The sequence below is a fragment of the Aythya fuligula genome, chromosome 6, assembly GCF_009819795.1.
Source record: "Aythya fuligula isolate bAytFul2 chromosome 6, bAytFul2.pri, whole genome shotgun sequence".
NCBI classification, from domain to species: Eukaryota; Metazoa; Chordata; class Aves; order Anseriformes; family Anatidae; genus Aythya; species Aythya fuligula.
Window position 1 is genome coordinate 14,267,853 of NC_045564.1, and position 15,299 is coordinate 14,283,151.

Consider the following 15,299-nt stretch of genomic DNA (forward strand, 5'->3'; position numbering starts at 1 on the left):
CTCTCTGATTTCTCTTCTGCAGGGATTTATACTTGTCTTCACTGCCGACTTAGCATTTGTTCGGTCATTTTCTTCTCGAGAGGCTGGTAGATATTTATTCCTTAAGAATCAATTCAGGATCAACTAAAGAGAAGAAAGTGCTGGCATTTGAACACACGCTCTTTGTAGGGTGATGTGGCTGATACTGGCTCCTACCATCTGCTTTTCTATTGCAGCCTGTTTCTCCAACCTGCAGAGCAGAAGCCAGCCTTTCTTTCCTTCTGGATCGTTAAAACCATTCACATATATCCTGCATGGCAATGAATTATAGTCCATTTTAAGGAATCTTTTGTGCTTCTGTGCATATTCCTACAGCAGACAAAGTGCATGAGGAAGGAGCTTGTGCAGCCAGTCAGTAGTGTAGAAGCTGGCTCACACGTATGGATTAGACTCGTGAGGTCAGAGGAGCTGTGTGTGCTGCTCTGTGCTTGTGTGTGGGGGGGAGAGTGGATTTGTCTATCCAAGTGAATAGCAATTCAGGCAGGATCATCCCTCAGCTGTTGTAATTCTGATGTGTTTTGATGTGAAAGCTGCTACTGTCTAACGTGTGTGGATCTTCTGACATTTGTAGTGGACTAAGGAATGCTTTTACTTGCTGCTGAGCCTGACTGTAACTGTATCGCTGTAGGACAATAACGATGGGGGCTCGAGCGACAGAAACAACTCGGGAACTGGAAAGCACCTCGATAAAGTATCAAATAGGAGGACATGAAGAGAAAATGTGGCAACGGCTCAAAGGAATGTGAGTAGTTTCCGTCCTTGGCTTTTGTTTTGTTCCCTGGGAAAGACCGTTTTCATCTGTTTGTTAAAATGACTAATTAGCAAATGGCAGAGTTATCTGTAAGCTGTGAATAGTATTTGCTTTCATAATACAGTACCTCACTCTCTTCTATGATGGTAGTTAAATTAATGTTGGATTCTGTGTAAGGTTCAATCACCTCAAAAAGACATGACTAGTGAGAGTGGTTATCCAAATTGAAATGCAGGTAAGTCCTTTCATGTTAACACTCCCCTAGCTCTGATGTGATTTTGTAAATGTTGGCTTCAGAATCAGCATTACTGGAGCTGTTCCATCATTTCTGTCAGTGTATGTAGGTAAATACATGTTACTGCAGTTCCATAGGAAGTATCAGTACTTTGTCTTTTGAGACTGGAGGTAAAGAAGCTTGTGTTAAAAGAGATGCTCATCTATTAGGAGGCTGCTATGTGTCCCTGTTTTTTTTTTTTTTTTTTTTTTTTTGTCCCTTTTATCAATTATTTTTGTACTTAAAAATACTGAAAAATGATTCAAGGACTACTTTAAGGGACCACCATGCACCTGCACTGTGTAATTCATTCAGCTCAAATGCAAATTTCAGTTTAGACTTTTTGTGCAAGTGATCAGTAAACAAAGGTTTACAACTTGTCAGAGAGAAAGTCAAACAAACTAGTTTGTTATAAACACCTTAAACTTCAGTGTCTCCTTTGAAGTATTTATCTGGTTTTTGCTCTGAAAGCTGATGTCCGGATGTTACAAATGAATGGATGTGTTATATTTCTTGCTTTAGAAGCAAGGAAATTGCACTCATTTTATCTGGAAAGATTTGAAATAGTATTTCTAAGGGTATGCCACAGTTGCTACATAGTCCTTCAGCTGCTGAGGGAGCATGTTTGATTGAAACCTATGGGTCACTTAGAGTGCTACGAGTGGTAGGCTATGGCTCTGCCTGTTTCTGCTGTGCATTGGGTAGAGATTCAAGCTGGCTGTGGGAAAGGGAGTCTTTGCCATCTGCTTTCTTTCATGAGAAAGTTTGCTTGTTTCTGTGGAAAGTCACTTTTCAGCTGTGGTCACAGATTTATCACAACTTTTCTGTGATATCTTTTTGAATATTTGCTCTAAATACTATCATGACTCTGTTTTAGATTATGCATTTTGGGAACCATGTTGTCCATAGAAACCTGTAAGTGTACCCAATGGAGCGAATCTTTTGCTCACTTCCTGATGCCACACAACTTGCCTCTGACTTTCCACTACCAGGGAGCTCCACCAATTTGTGCAGACTTTCATTTATGTAGGGTCTAATCTGTTGCTTTTGTTCAGTTTGTAAATTCTCTATTAACACCAGAGTAATAGCTTTCTTGGGTTGAAATGCGTTCTTTCAGAATTGTTCCATTAAACAAACAAACGTAAATACTAAATATTACCGACACTGAGTACAACAGCTCCAGGAAATGAGGTTCAGGTTTCTTTAGGAGTTATTAAAACAATGGTTGGAATTTCACACAGAATCATCTAGGTTGGAAGAGACCTCTGAGATCACCAAGTCCAACCTCTGACCTAACAACTAGCAAGTCCTTCACTAAACCATATCACTAAGTGTGATATCATTTGTGTGTATCAAAATCAAATGGAGTTTAACTGTTTGAAAAAGCATTTGAAAACTGTCTTTCTTAGTTTGGTGCCAGCTTCTTGACTGTTATGACTACAAGACAAGATAGTGCTAAAATACTGGTATTTAAAAGAAACAGGTTATAATATTGGATAAGGTCTCAGCTGACCATTTCTCAGACTTCCCAATGATTTCATTTCAGTCAGTCACCAGTCAACAGGAAATCACTGACCGGTCATTATTTTGAATATTGTATGGGAAAAGTTCAAAGAGTTGAATTTCTCAGAGCAGATCTCTGTACTCAATTTATAGTATAAACATCAGTCATTAAGAAAAAGGATTAATTTTGCTGGTGCAGAGATATCAAAGTATATTTGTATGTGGGAGGAAAGATGGATAGATAAGCGGGACTGCCACAGACTATGTCATTTGGGAAGAATTGCCTTATGAATTATTGTCAGTCAGGATAATTGTTTCATCTTAGAGAGGGAATTGTTAGTGTGAAGCCAAATTACACCCTCATAGTAATATAACTATATTGTAGGCAAGATGCAGTGTGAATTATGGAGCTGAATCTGTTGCTGATACATTCCACAGGCCTGCAGAGTGTTCACCAATGTATACATATGATTTCAAAACAATTTTACTGTACTTTACTAGTTGAGAGTGCTGATTGTCTTCCTGCAGGCAGGTCATTACTTCTGAAAAAACATTAGATTTCATACAGGTAACTATCCACAAAGTGTTTAAAAGCTGCACAGTAGGTCCTTACTTAAAATGAGATTTTATTTTCTGTTAGCATTTTGGCTTCTTATAGTAGACATTTAGCTTTGGATTTGGCTGCAGAGTTCAGAGTTCCATATACATTTAACTTTGTCTTTTTTTTTTTTTTTTTGGTAAATATAGTTTGTTCTTTGAGATAGTTGAATTGGACATGATTAACAATGAATGAGAAATCATTATTTGAATGCCCTGTAAGAAAAGCTGGGCATTGGGAATGAGCTTGGACAGAAGAGCCTTTCTACACAGTTTCTATTCTATTTGTTTGCACAGTCCTTACTAACCTAATGCTCTCCCTGTGTGCTGTGGTAAAGACTAGGATGTTTTGAATAACATGAAACCTACATCCAGCTTCCACCCTGTTCATGTGGCCTTCCAGCCGAACTCTGCTTTCTGTATTACAAGTCAAAATCCAACTCTATTATCTTTATGTTGAAACTGTAGCAGTGCTGCAAACAGGGGGTTTCTCCTGCAGATAAGAGATTATTTTGAAATTAATAATTTGATCCTTAGAGTTGGTACTGAGTTTATTGATGTCTAAATGTATAAAACAAGGTCACTGAAGCAGGACTTACAAAAAGGAGGCGTGTACATTTCTGTCCTAACTTGAACTTCTGGTCTTTGAATTCACACATTTTCAATAGGCAGACTGCAAGCTTCCTCTGTTTTGTACTTCAGAGAGAAAGCAAAAACAAATAACAAGTGACAGCTAAATAAGTCATATAATAGTGTGGTTTTAATGATTCTTTGTTATGCAGAAGAGTGAAAGGAAAAGCCATGCAAACCACAGCTGGAATTTGCACTGCCAGCCTTAGGGCAGTGTAGTACACACTCCTCTAGAGAAGGAATCTCCTCACAACCTGGCCAGGTGGATCCTTCTCAGACCATTTAATGGCACTGAGTGCACTTCTTCTCCTTTAGCCTTTCATTCTCTTTCAGATAGGACCTTATTTTAGGCAGGAACTAAGTCTCCAGATTAATTGTATTCTGGTGTCAGCAGGACTGGAAGATTTGCTGCCCAGGAGAGCTTCTCTTTGGGCGCTGACAGAGCGGTAATGAGATCTGAAAGAGAAGCAGCTTCTTTAAAGCATTTTGCTTCACAGCTCAGAGAACCAGATCTAAAGCAGAGCTCTGTATGCTCACTGGCTTTACAGTGTTTGGTATTCTTAATCTGCAGATAGACTTGACTTAACCCTGTGTTCCTCATTATTCTGTGGAATGATGCATAGTCTGTTTACAGTATACCTTGGCTGTCTGCCACTGCACTCAATGTCACACACAGAACAGGCAGACTCCTCCACACCGTACTTTTTTTTTTGCAAGTAGGCGTGTTCTTTGCAAGTAGTTTGTCTCCATCGCTGTTGAACCTAGTATTAGAAGTGAGTACCATTTTTTGAACTTTAACTTAATAAGTGAGAAAATAACCTGCTTTTCATAGATAAGCATATTTGCTAGTATTGTCTCCTAGAGTTTAAAAAAGTCTCTGAATAGAAAAAGTTAAATCCAACATCCCAGAATTTTGGGGAATTGGTGTTCACCAATAGAATAGACTACTTGGTTGGTTAAAATAGACTACTTCATGCAATTGTTACTGATTTAAAAAGAGAATACATTCTATTGCCATCTCTATATGTGACAGTATATTTGCTATTGCCTAAAACTGATTTGTGCTAACTTGGATGGCAAAAGGCTGCTGAGGAAAAGCATAAGCTTCTTGCCTTACCTTCTTCCCTTTCTGTTCCTCTAACAACTGAAAACAGGCCCCAGAGAGTTTTAAGACACTAAAAGAGCCTGACTCTCCTAGACACAGTTTGTTGATCCTGGGGTGCGGCAGTGACAAGAGCCTATCACTGCGTGTGTACAAATTTTATAGAGGCAAAAAGTCACTGACCTGGGGAAACTTGACTTGATGTCAAGGAAAGTAGAAAAATGCCTTCCTCCACACTTGCTGAGTAAGAAATGAGGATGCTTTTAAATGCATCAAGTGGAATCACAGATTAGCAGCCTGTTAGGTCTAAAAAAGACCAGAAATTTTGGATAACTTTAGGTGGGGAACCTCACTCAGTCATTCCTTCATTCAGACCCTGATAAACTAGTGGGAAAGCTATGAAAGCTCACAAAAAAAAAAAAAAAAAAAAAAAAAAAAAAAAAAAAAGTTAACTGAAGAGATCATCATTATCAAAACCTAAAGTTTTATGATATGAAGGTTTATCAATTTGTAAGTACTAAAGAATCAGAGGAGAAGAGCTAGACTTAGAGATGGAAAATTGCTAAAAAAAGTGATATAGAAATTGTCACTTACAGGTAACTACATTAAGAACAGATAGATATACTGTTCAAGTAGCTTTTACTTGTAATGTTGCCTATCTTTACTTTTTCCTAGCATGAAAACTTTTCTTTATAAGAAAATCATAAGCTCTTAAAAAAATTCAAATGAGATCCATATCTAAATGGAATTTAAATAAAATAAAAGCTGTTACTTTTCTAGTATGACTTCAGAAATGATCTGAACAGAAAATTGAAGAAATTATGTACTGATTTAACTGGTGATTGATATGGATCCCATTAGCACTACAATTACAGTAAGAAATGCTCCATTACAAGTTGTGAACTGCTTCTTTTTATACCCAAACCAAAGTCTGTTTCTGTGACTGAGTAGTCAAGGTAAACAATTCATAATAATTCTGTAGCATAAAAAATATATCTAATTAAACCTATAAAATGACAGATGTTACATTTTGCAATAACTATTTTAGCCATACTCTGTTACTTAGCCTTAGCAATTTAAAGAACTCTCTTATCCAGTCATGTTAGTACAATAATAATATTTTGTTGTTGAATGGATTTTCCATTATTATCATTTATAGGATGCAGAGAACTAATTTCCCAGTGCGTATTAATTTTTGCTGAAATGTCCAGCACCTAGTGGTGCTTTTGATGGATTAGAGTAAATGCTAGTCCTCTAATTTACTGTGGGTAGGTGAATTGCTGTGCTTATAGAAAGCTCTACTAGAAGTAATTGCAAATAGAAGGAATGGTCCACAAGCCATAATTTGCCTATGATACCACTAAGAACAGGAAAAGTCTGTCTTCACTAGTCTCACAATCTCTATATGATATAACAGGGAAGTTCATGATTTCCAGACCTTCAAATGTACATGTGCATACACCCCTCACATATGTGTCCAATTACAATTAAGTGCTTTCTCTGAGAACATAGCAGAGGAAATTAGAGATAATATTTTATGAAGCTGACTGCTAAGCTGCAATTAAATGAAGTCTCAAATTTCTATCCTCTGTATCTTTGTTTAGCTTAGACTTCTACCTCTACTTATGCTACATCAAACACTTCTAAGATTTCCTAGAAGATACTTTCTCTGACTACCTCATACATGTTCAATTCAGATCTGCCTCGAAAGATATAGCATATCATCTGCTACAGAAGTAATTACTTTCCTCTTATTTTGAACTCCTGCCAGCTACTTGTGCAGGGGCCTGTGTTTGCCCTGCAGGATGAACAATTTTTATGCACATTTTTCAACAACCTCATTCTCCGGTTTAGATAGTACACACTGAAGCTTGCTGACAAACTGTTACCCACTTCTCAAAGCTTTTGGTCAAAAGTGCTGATTATATAGAGTTGAAAAAACTCAAATGCCTAAATACCGAAATTACATATTTACCAGTGGAAGTTATAACAAAAATAGGCATTGACTTCCAAAAGAGAAACATAACCTCAGGTTTATCAAAATTGTCTGACAGAAGTTTTCCTGGAAGATGTCAAAACAATCGTTTAGTAGTGAACTGAGCATTAGCACTTCTCCATTTTCTTTGCATTTGCCATCCAGTCTGGTTTGCTCCTGATATCTCTGGAGGAGGGCTAGAACAAAACCGTTGCAGTTATTTCTGCAACCGTTTACTGGGGACTGTCAGAAAACTAAGGCTGCAAAACCAAGGTAAAGATATACTGTTTGGTAGCAAGTCATCCTAGGCTACTGTGTCATCATTTCTAACTGGCAGGTTTTTGTTTTGTTTTGTTTTGTTTTGTTTTGTTTTGTTTTGTTTTTCCAAATAAATGGAACATTCAAAGCCCCCCAGAAGGGAGCAAAATAACCAACCAACCAACCAAGAGCCAAATGGGTTAAGCTTGACTCCCAACCTGCAGAGCAGCAGAGTGCTTGTTCTCTGGTGACAGCAGATATTTGGGAAGTTTGGATTTGTTTTAGTTGCCCTGTACTGCCTTGCTTTACCATTTCATGAAGTACTTTAAATCACAGATTTTTTAAGGTATGGCTTCACAGGGAAGAGATATAGTGATGGTCAGAGCTTAATAGAAAATTAATCCTTTAATTTTACAAAGGAGATAAGAAAACTGAGCAGTTACAACTAAAACAAGAGAGCAAATTGTGCTCCGATGTGGCTAAGGGAAGCTGAACAGGAATTGAGTACATCGATTAGAAAGTTACAGCTGACACCAAAGTGACTCAGCTTTCCCAGGCTGTAAAGCTGAACAATTAGGCAAGCAGTGTTGCAAACTAAACAAGCAAGCCGCCTTCCTCGTCTCTCTTCTCCTTTAGAAAACTGCTTAGACTTCCTTGTAAAAAGCCAGTAAATGCATTCAGTACCCCTTATGGCTGCAGCTGGTTGCCAAGTAGTCTGTGGCTCTAATCAGACATGCTTTCTGAGTACATATATGCAAGGAATAATGATTTTAAATGAGTATGTGAGCTAATCCTAAAACTCTGGGTGATTCTGGCTGTTCGCCAGCATATATCATTTCTTATGGGTAAATCAAATACTGTTACATGATTTGTTGTATTAATTCCTGTGGATTTCCATAGAAAAGCAATTTCCAAACCGGTCTTCTGTGAGCTGTGCAAGTTTGTCAGCTACTTGGTCCTGAGAAATGTCACCTTTTTCAGCAGCTATGATGGATTAGGTTTTCTCCTCTGATTCATTGTTGCCTCCCAACTCTTGCCTCCATGCTAACTTTCTTAGCTGTGCTAGTATGACTGGTTTTGATGTAGTTCTGGGAATACTTATATATAGTATCCCTACTATTAATTTTAACTTGAATCAGTTCCTTGGTTGGATTCTTTGAGCGTTTCCACACTCAGTAGCACCCTTGCAAGGGAGGAAGCTGTCTGGTTATAGGAATAGCTGGTGATGAGGTGAAAGGGTTCAGACTGGCTCGAGCTGGTGCAGTTTGCCAGCAAAAGAACTATAGTTTCACGTCGCTCTTGTTTTAAGTCTGTGATCCCGTGACATGATAAATCCTAGTCTAGGATCCTGCTATTAGATCAAAACATGACAGAAGGTGTTGATGCAATATGAACTGGTGCTGAGGGCTCAAGTTTGTTCCAGTATTTTGCAAGCTTAACTTTGTAGTAGCATATTTTATGAAAATCAAGTATCGTCCACGTCACTCCAGCTTTATAATGCATCAGATAACATCTGTGCTCCTGTAGCCAACAGAAAGCTGACCTGAAAGAAGTCCAGTGTAAACATCCATACTGTGTACTTTGGCGAATGCAGTACAATTGTAATCACATATTTGCACCTCAACTGGATCAGTTAAGTACTGCTAGGTAACCTATAACCAACAATCACAAAACCCTAACCTAAACCCCTTAGGCCTATTGTTTACCTGTGCCTTATAAAAGCCTTTGACACCACTGGCAATGTTTTGGATTCCTGTAAAACCCTCCAGAACCCTCCCCTGGCCCTCCCACCCCAATAATCAACCACCAGCATTATCAAACAAACAACAATAAAAAAACAACCACAATAAACTACTTCATTAAAAGTTTGATTCTTCTTGGCCAGAATGCTCAGACACGGCTGACATTGTGCTATTTATGGTCTGCATGATGCAGGTGGAGAGTGATGTGGTTTATTATAAGCTCTTTAGAATGAGTAAGAGAAGTAATGCTCATCTGAGTCAGAATCATAAAAGAACAAAATAAAAGAGTGGTCCAAAATATAAATGTATCAACATTAATGACATTCCTGAAAAGTCTTTAGAACTTCTAGAAATCAACAAACATCAACAGGTATCTGAGAAAAGGCAATTCTGACTTTGTGCAGGCATGCAGAAGTAAGGCTTAGTAGTTCAAGCTACTTGTTCCTTGTCAAAGAAAAAGAAAACATTTATATTTCTTGAAAAGCATGGGAGAAAATAAAACTTCTGTAAAATCTAAATTTTATATCTAACTACAAAAGTTAAATCAATAGGCATGGCACAGGAGTGGGCCAGAGTGCTTCTCTATCGGCAAATTTCAGCAATACATCAGATTTTTAGGCCTTTCAGACGAGCTGGTATAACTTTAAGCATCATTTGCTGGAGAACAGATTGATGAGCGAGACATACATTAAAGCATTGCATTTTCCAGAACTAGTAGTTCTACAAATTTCCTTCCAAAGAAGTGGTGTGGTATATTTTGTTGTTGGTGGTGTTTTCTTTGCTTTAAGAACTAAGAGAAAGGAATGGGCTTTTGCTCAACTATTCCTCCCTGATCTTATGCTTGCTGCATGATGGCATAAATATTTGTAATCATAGTCATTCAACATTTTTGCCTGTTTTTGTTGCTGCTTATTTAATGAGCTTTTCAGCCTTACAGACTGTTGAATTACAGCAGTGCAGCTTTCCAAGCAGAATGCAGATATTATTTGGTGCAGTGTTATTTAACAGGGAGAGATCTAAAAGAAGATGTTTGTCTATGCAAGTGCTTACGCTCCATTATCTATTGTTTGACATTGGCTGTAGTTTGTTTGACCCAACCCTTCTCCAGACTTTTGGCGCCCCCGGGAAAATAAGTAGCCTCCATAAATATTATGTTGACATTTAATTGTTGTGAATTTCTCTGATAAATAGTGTTTGGAGGCACTTGCATTTGAATGGTTCACTGTTAGTGTAATTTATGCCAGAAAGACACTAAGGAACAGACTACCGGGTAGTATTTACTTCTTTCTTTTGTTCGTATACAGTACTGAACTATTGTTCTGCCTGGGTAAATTTAAATGAAATACTATTGTTGGCTTTTTCTTTTTGGTGTGCCATCTGCAGAATTTATTTGAAGAATCAACAGCAGGTTACCTGCAGTGATGTGTTCATGCTTTTTATTTTTTTTTTTGCCATTTGTTTTCTATATTTTATTTGTTGTTATATATATATATATTTATATTACCTCCTCTACCAAGTAATTATTTTCAGTAGCTTCTTTTATGACTGTATGTCTCGTGACTACTAAGACATCTTCACTAACAATAACATCAGTTAGCTTAGAGAGAAACCAGGTTTATGGGATAGTCCTATAACAGCCAATGGCAGTGAGATGGAGATACAATAGCCTTTTCCCTGCTGAATAGTGCCATGACAAGGAAACTCTATTTTAGTGTTATATTTCTCTTGACTCTCATTATTGGTCTTTATTTTAAATAAGCGGGACAAAAGTGAGACTTCAAATTTATTCACCTGTGATGTGAGTGTATGTACCTATAGTTCTTTAGGAGCATTTTACAAATACATCCTATAAAGCTCAAGTTAATAATGAGAAGAAACGTGTGTCTTAACCTCCTCTTATAGTGTATATATTTGATAATTTTAAGAGTGCCACATTACTATATTGCACTGGAAAGTGTTGGGCTCTTCCTTCCTATTCCACCATGAAGCCTACTCCAAACTGTATAACTGTTCAGATTTCTTGAATGAAATAGTACATGTATCTTTGAGAGCAAAAGTGCAATCATTATCTGATAGGAACTATGACTTTAAGTGGTGAGAGCATATGTAAGAAGAGCAAAAATGATTTTTACTATTTGAAATAAGTTTGTCTCTTCTGGATACTTTCTGGTTTATGTGAGTTTAGTCAGAAGTATTATGTGCTTAACTTAAAATGTCATAGGTAAAACCACTCATTTATTTGGGCCTTTTGACTTCGAAGTTCTGAGCAGATTGATTCAATATTGTTTGTTTCTCTGGAAATATTTAAAAATATTTGTCAAGCACATGTCAAAATGAAGAATGTTAATAACATACACATTTAAATAGTTTAGCGATAACTGTGAGGAAGCTTTGCCTCCAAGAAAGAATTTACTTCTATTTTTAGTTTTTCTCTTGAATAGTTTGGTTAGACACTGTCTGTCTTGCGCAAGCTAGTCATCAGGGATTCCTTCTCGTTTTGATTCCTAGAACACCCTACTCTTCCATAAATGTTTAAGTATCTAATGTGCAGAAGTAACTAGGAATGAAAGCGTTAAAACATCTTGGTTCGACCCACTTCCAAACCTACATATTGGTTTCCTGGCTTTGTAATTAAAAAAGTATGATGCATACTTAGCAGTTTTCCATGGTTAAGTTCTACTGGGGAAGAAATGAAAGATTGGTAATAAATTTCTGTCCTGTTGAAACAGAAGATCAGAGAAGACTTATGGCCTAGGTCTTATGATTTCCAATTCTTCATTAAGATACCAAAACTTCCCCTTGCCTTCACCTCTAATGTATTTTATTCTTCAATATTCCAAGAACATGCCAATATACCCCTGCTGTGGATTGAATGTGGTACATATGCTGTGTGAAACTGAATTTTAGCTAAGAGAAAAATGGTTTGTCTGCATAGCAGACAGGGAAAAAGAAAGTTTAAAAGTGAACATACAACAGCTGCTTGCCTGTTTTAGAGCTGGATATGGGGTAAACACAGGATATGAGCATCCCCGAAGATTATGACAGTTTATAGCTGAATCCAAACTTTCTGAGTTGTTCCTCTCACTGTTATAACCTGTCTGTGCTCAAAAACTTAGAGACCTGTAGAAGACTAATTTGTGTATAAATTTAATGGAAGTACGACAATGCATGTCCTGATGTATAAAATAAACATGGTATTAGGATTCATATGGAAAATCTTGGCTTTGACTTGGCTTTCTAATTGTATTTCTGCTTTTTCATTGGAAGCTTGCATATCTATTAACACACCATGCCAGATCTGCTGTAGACTAATTGAATTCTACAGTAACAAAAATGCCCTGATTTATTCATGTTATCACTTTCTGAAAAAAATTAGGTGTCTCAGGTGAGCATATGCCATATCGAGTCATTTCTGTCACCTATTTCTCCCCTGAATTATACTCAGTTTTGGCCATATTCATTCTGGATATGGAAGACAGTCAAACACATCTTATTCATGAGGTCCTATTTAGCCACCTAGCACTGTGCCGATCATCTTTTCTATGTAATGAAAGGCTATAACCAGAATGCTGTCTTGTGTAGCTTAAAAATATCCTTGTGCTCACATTGAAATGAAAGCAAAATGTAAAAACTGTATAATGAGTTAGTGAAAGTGTGTAATTTCCTATGAGTTTTACTGAAGACCTTTCAGTTTGAAAGTTTAGAACATTTTCAGCCTCAGTTCAATATTAAGATCATCTCATTGATTTGGGAGAGGAGGACTCGGAAGTTGCAGAGTCCTTGAATCATGTTACTATTTAGGGACAGATGATTATTAATAGATCTTGATTTTTAAATATTTTTCAACCTTTATCTTTACTTAAGTTAAATGTAATCTCAAGTTTACTCTTAGTTTGAATGAACATGGGAATAGAATAAGACCTTAAGACTTCAGCTTCAGTAGAGGAAGTTCTCAAGGGGAAGGATCCTGAAGAAAAGGTAGAATTCATAGAAGTTTAGAGATTTACAACATTTTTTCATTCCAAGTAATGAAAAACAGTATGGCATCTTTACATACTGTGACTCTGCAATGAAGTGGCCTCAGAAGGATACTCTTTAAATCTCTGTAACAACAGCGTAAAGCCTCACAAGTGACAACAGATGTGATTTCTCATAGTGAAGTGCATTCTTATAATTTGACAATGATTAACATTATGATGATCCTCTTGGCGTGGAACTGGAATTTTTCTACATTGTACAAGCTATATTAAATCCGTCTTTAGCTGGCACCCATACCTTACTGAAATTGGCAGGCTACCACATGCATGGGACCAATTCCAGCTTTCTTCATGGGCATGAGTGCAAAAATCTCCACATGATGCTTTACTGATGAAAATTATTTGATGATTCTCACAAGGAGGCTGCTGCATAATGCAATTCTCTATCTCAGAAAAAAAAATGCTTTGTGGCCCAGTTTTGGATTCTACTTACTATCTCAGTCATCTTTCATCCAATACATTAGGATATAATAATATTTAAAGGCACTAAAGTTTCTGGTTGTACTGTGAATTCATGATTCAGTCTGAAAGATCAGAAAATCTTGTAGCTTTCTGAGACTGCAGTTCAGAGATGTGAGCAATTGTCAAGCTCCAATAGTCAATTAATTCCATCTGTGAAAACGTGGTGTTGGACTACAGCTTCTGTTGAAATGGACAGAATGAAAGAGGTTTGAGGTTTTTGAATGGGAAAAAAAAAAAAGTACTTTTTGAGGCCTATTTATCATGATGCAGTTGATGGTATGCCCGTAGACCTCAGAATTTCAGCCTGTGATTGTTCCATCAAACCCATAATTTAATAAAATTAACCTGGTTCTGGTCTCACTTACACCAGTTTAATTGGAGGCTATTGAATTACATCACAATAAATGGTAGTTCAAAATAGATTTACTTTATTATGACAAAAGATTGCGGTATTTCATGGATGCAGTGGAATTTGGCTAAGGTTTATTGGTCACTCTTTTTTTCTGAACTCTGGGCTACATCAAGTATGTTGTAATTTTTCAGTTAGCTGCTACTGCAAGTGATTCTTTTCTTGCATTGCTAAGTGAGCATGCCACCTGATAGGAAAAGGATTTCCTGAGGCTGCTTTTTTTTTTTTTTCCCTCTTTTTTTTTTTTTTCTTTTATCTTTTTTTTTTTTTTTTCTTCCCAAAAGGAAACATGTTTACCTCCCTTTGTCTATCACTTGGTTGGAGCTAGAAGGAATAACATAGAAGCAGACTGAAAAAAAATTGCTATTTTATTGATTTGGGGTTTTTGCCACTCTTGCTAATGAGCTTTGTTTTTGCAGACAGACAGTAAAGGTGGGCCCCACGCTCCCATGCACTTGATTGCATCCCAGTTTGTCACTAAATTTATTTTTAACAATAAAATAATCAGATTGTAAGTTGTATTGTGATCACTACAAGTAGATCTCATCATCTTTAAAGTAACTGTGAAATTTTCACTGTGCAGTTGATGGGAATTAGACACTGAAAAAATAGTCAGTTGCAGAGCATCATCCAGGCAGTTGATAACAAAGCAAATGGTAGAAATGAGAACTTCAGACCTCTTCAATCATACATCTGGACACCTTCTGCACTGTGCTTTCCAGCTCTGTTCTAGTGCTAGGGTACTTCATTTTAAAATTTTAATTTAGTGGTTTCTCTGTTGTAATTTGAAGAATGGGAACAGAAGGAAAGGTAGACACAGATGGGAAGGGACAGTTTATCTATAGACCCCATTTAAACCAAATAGCTACATTGCAATTCCTTCTTAGGCAGCATGCAACCAGCATGATATGCACAATATTGTACAGTGTTTGATATAATACAAGACTATACTACATTAGGTGATGAAGCTTTAAATGTTGCACTTAAATTTTTGTAGGTAGCTGAAGGCTTCTCACTGTACATGCTCAGAACTGCTAAAAGTATCTAACAAATAAAAGTTAGTTTTGTTTTTTTCCCAGCTGAGTTGCCTCAGAGGAAAGTGTCAGAAGCACAAAAGCCTTTGTTACTTCACTTCATGATTAAATCCAGCCTTCCCCATTGAAAGAGCTCTTTTCTTTTGCATTATTATCCTGTTACAAAATATCTCTCTTCCCATCACAAATATTCCAGTTTCCCTATGCTTCTCTTCCTAATTAACACTGAAAGCCATTCCTAATGTTGAGTCTAGAAGCTGCCACGCCTTCAAGTTTAAAGAATTAAACTCAGCAGTTACATATTTAAATTAGATGTTTTGCTCAGTAAACCATCTCTGTACCAAAAGTAGACTGTTAATAAGCAAATGTAGGCTACCATTTTTAATCTTTAATTTCATTATCTAGAAAGTGTCGATGCCGGCATGTATGATTGCAGCTACCCAGATTGCTGTATTTGTGTAAATGAATTATGAAAGTGAAAACAAA

General features: G+C 36.9%; 1 protein-coding gene across 1 annotated transcript in view; it reads left to right on the forward strand.

The window, feature by feature from the left end:
- Positions 1-674: 674 nt before the first annotated feature.
- Positions 675-15,299, forward strand: part of PDE1A (phosphodiesterase 1A) — a 146,603-nt gene continuing 131,978 nt past the window's right edge. Inside the window, exon 1 of the mRNA XM_032190666.1 lies at positions 675-781. Coding sequence (XP_032046557.1) covers positions 678-781 — 104 coding nt within the window. The 5' untranslated portion in view covers positions 675-677. The remainder of the gene's footprint in view (positions 782-15,299) is intronic.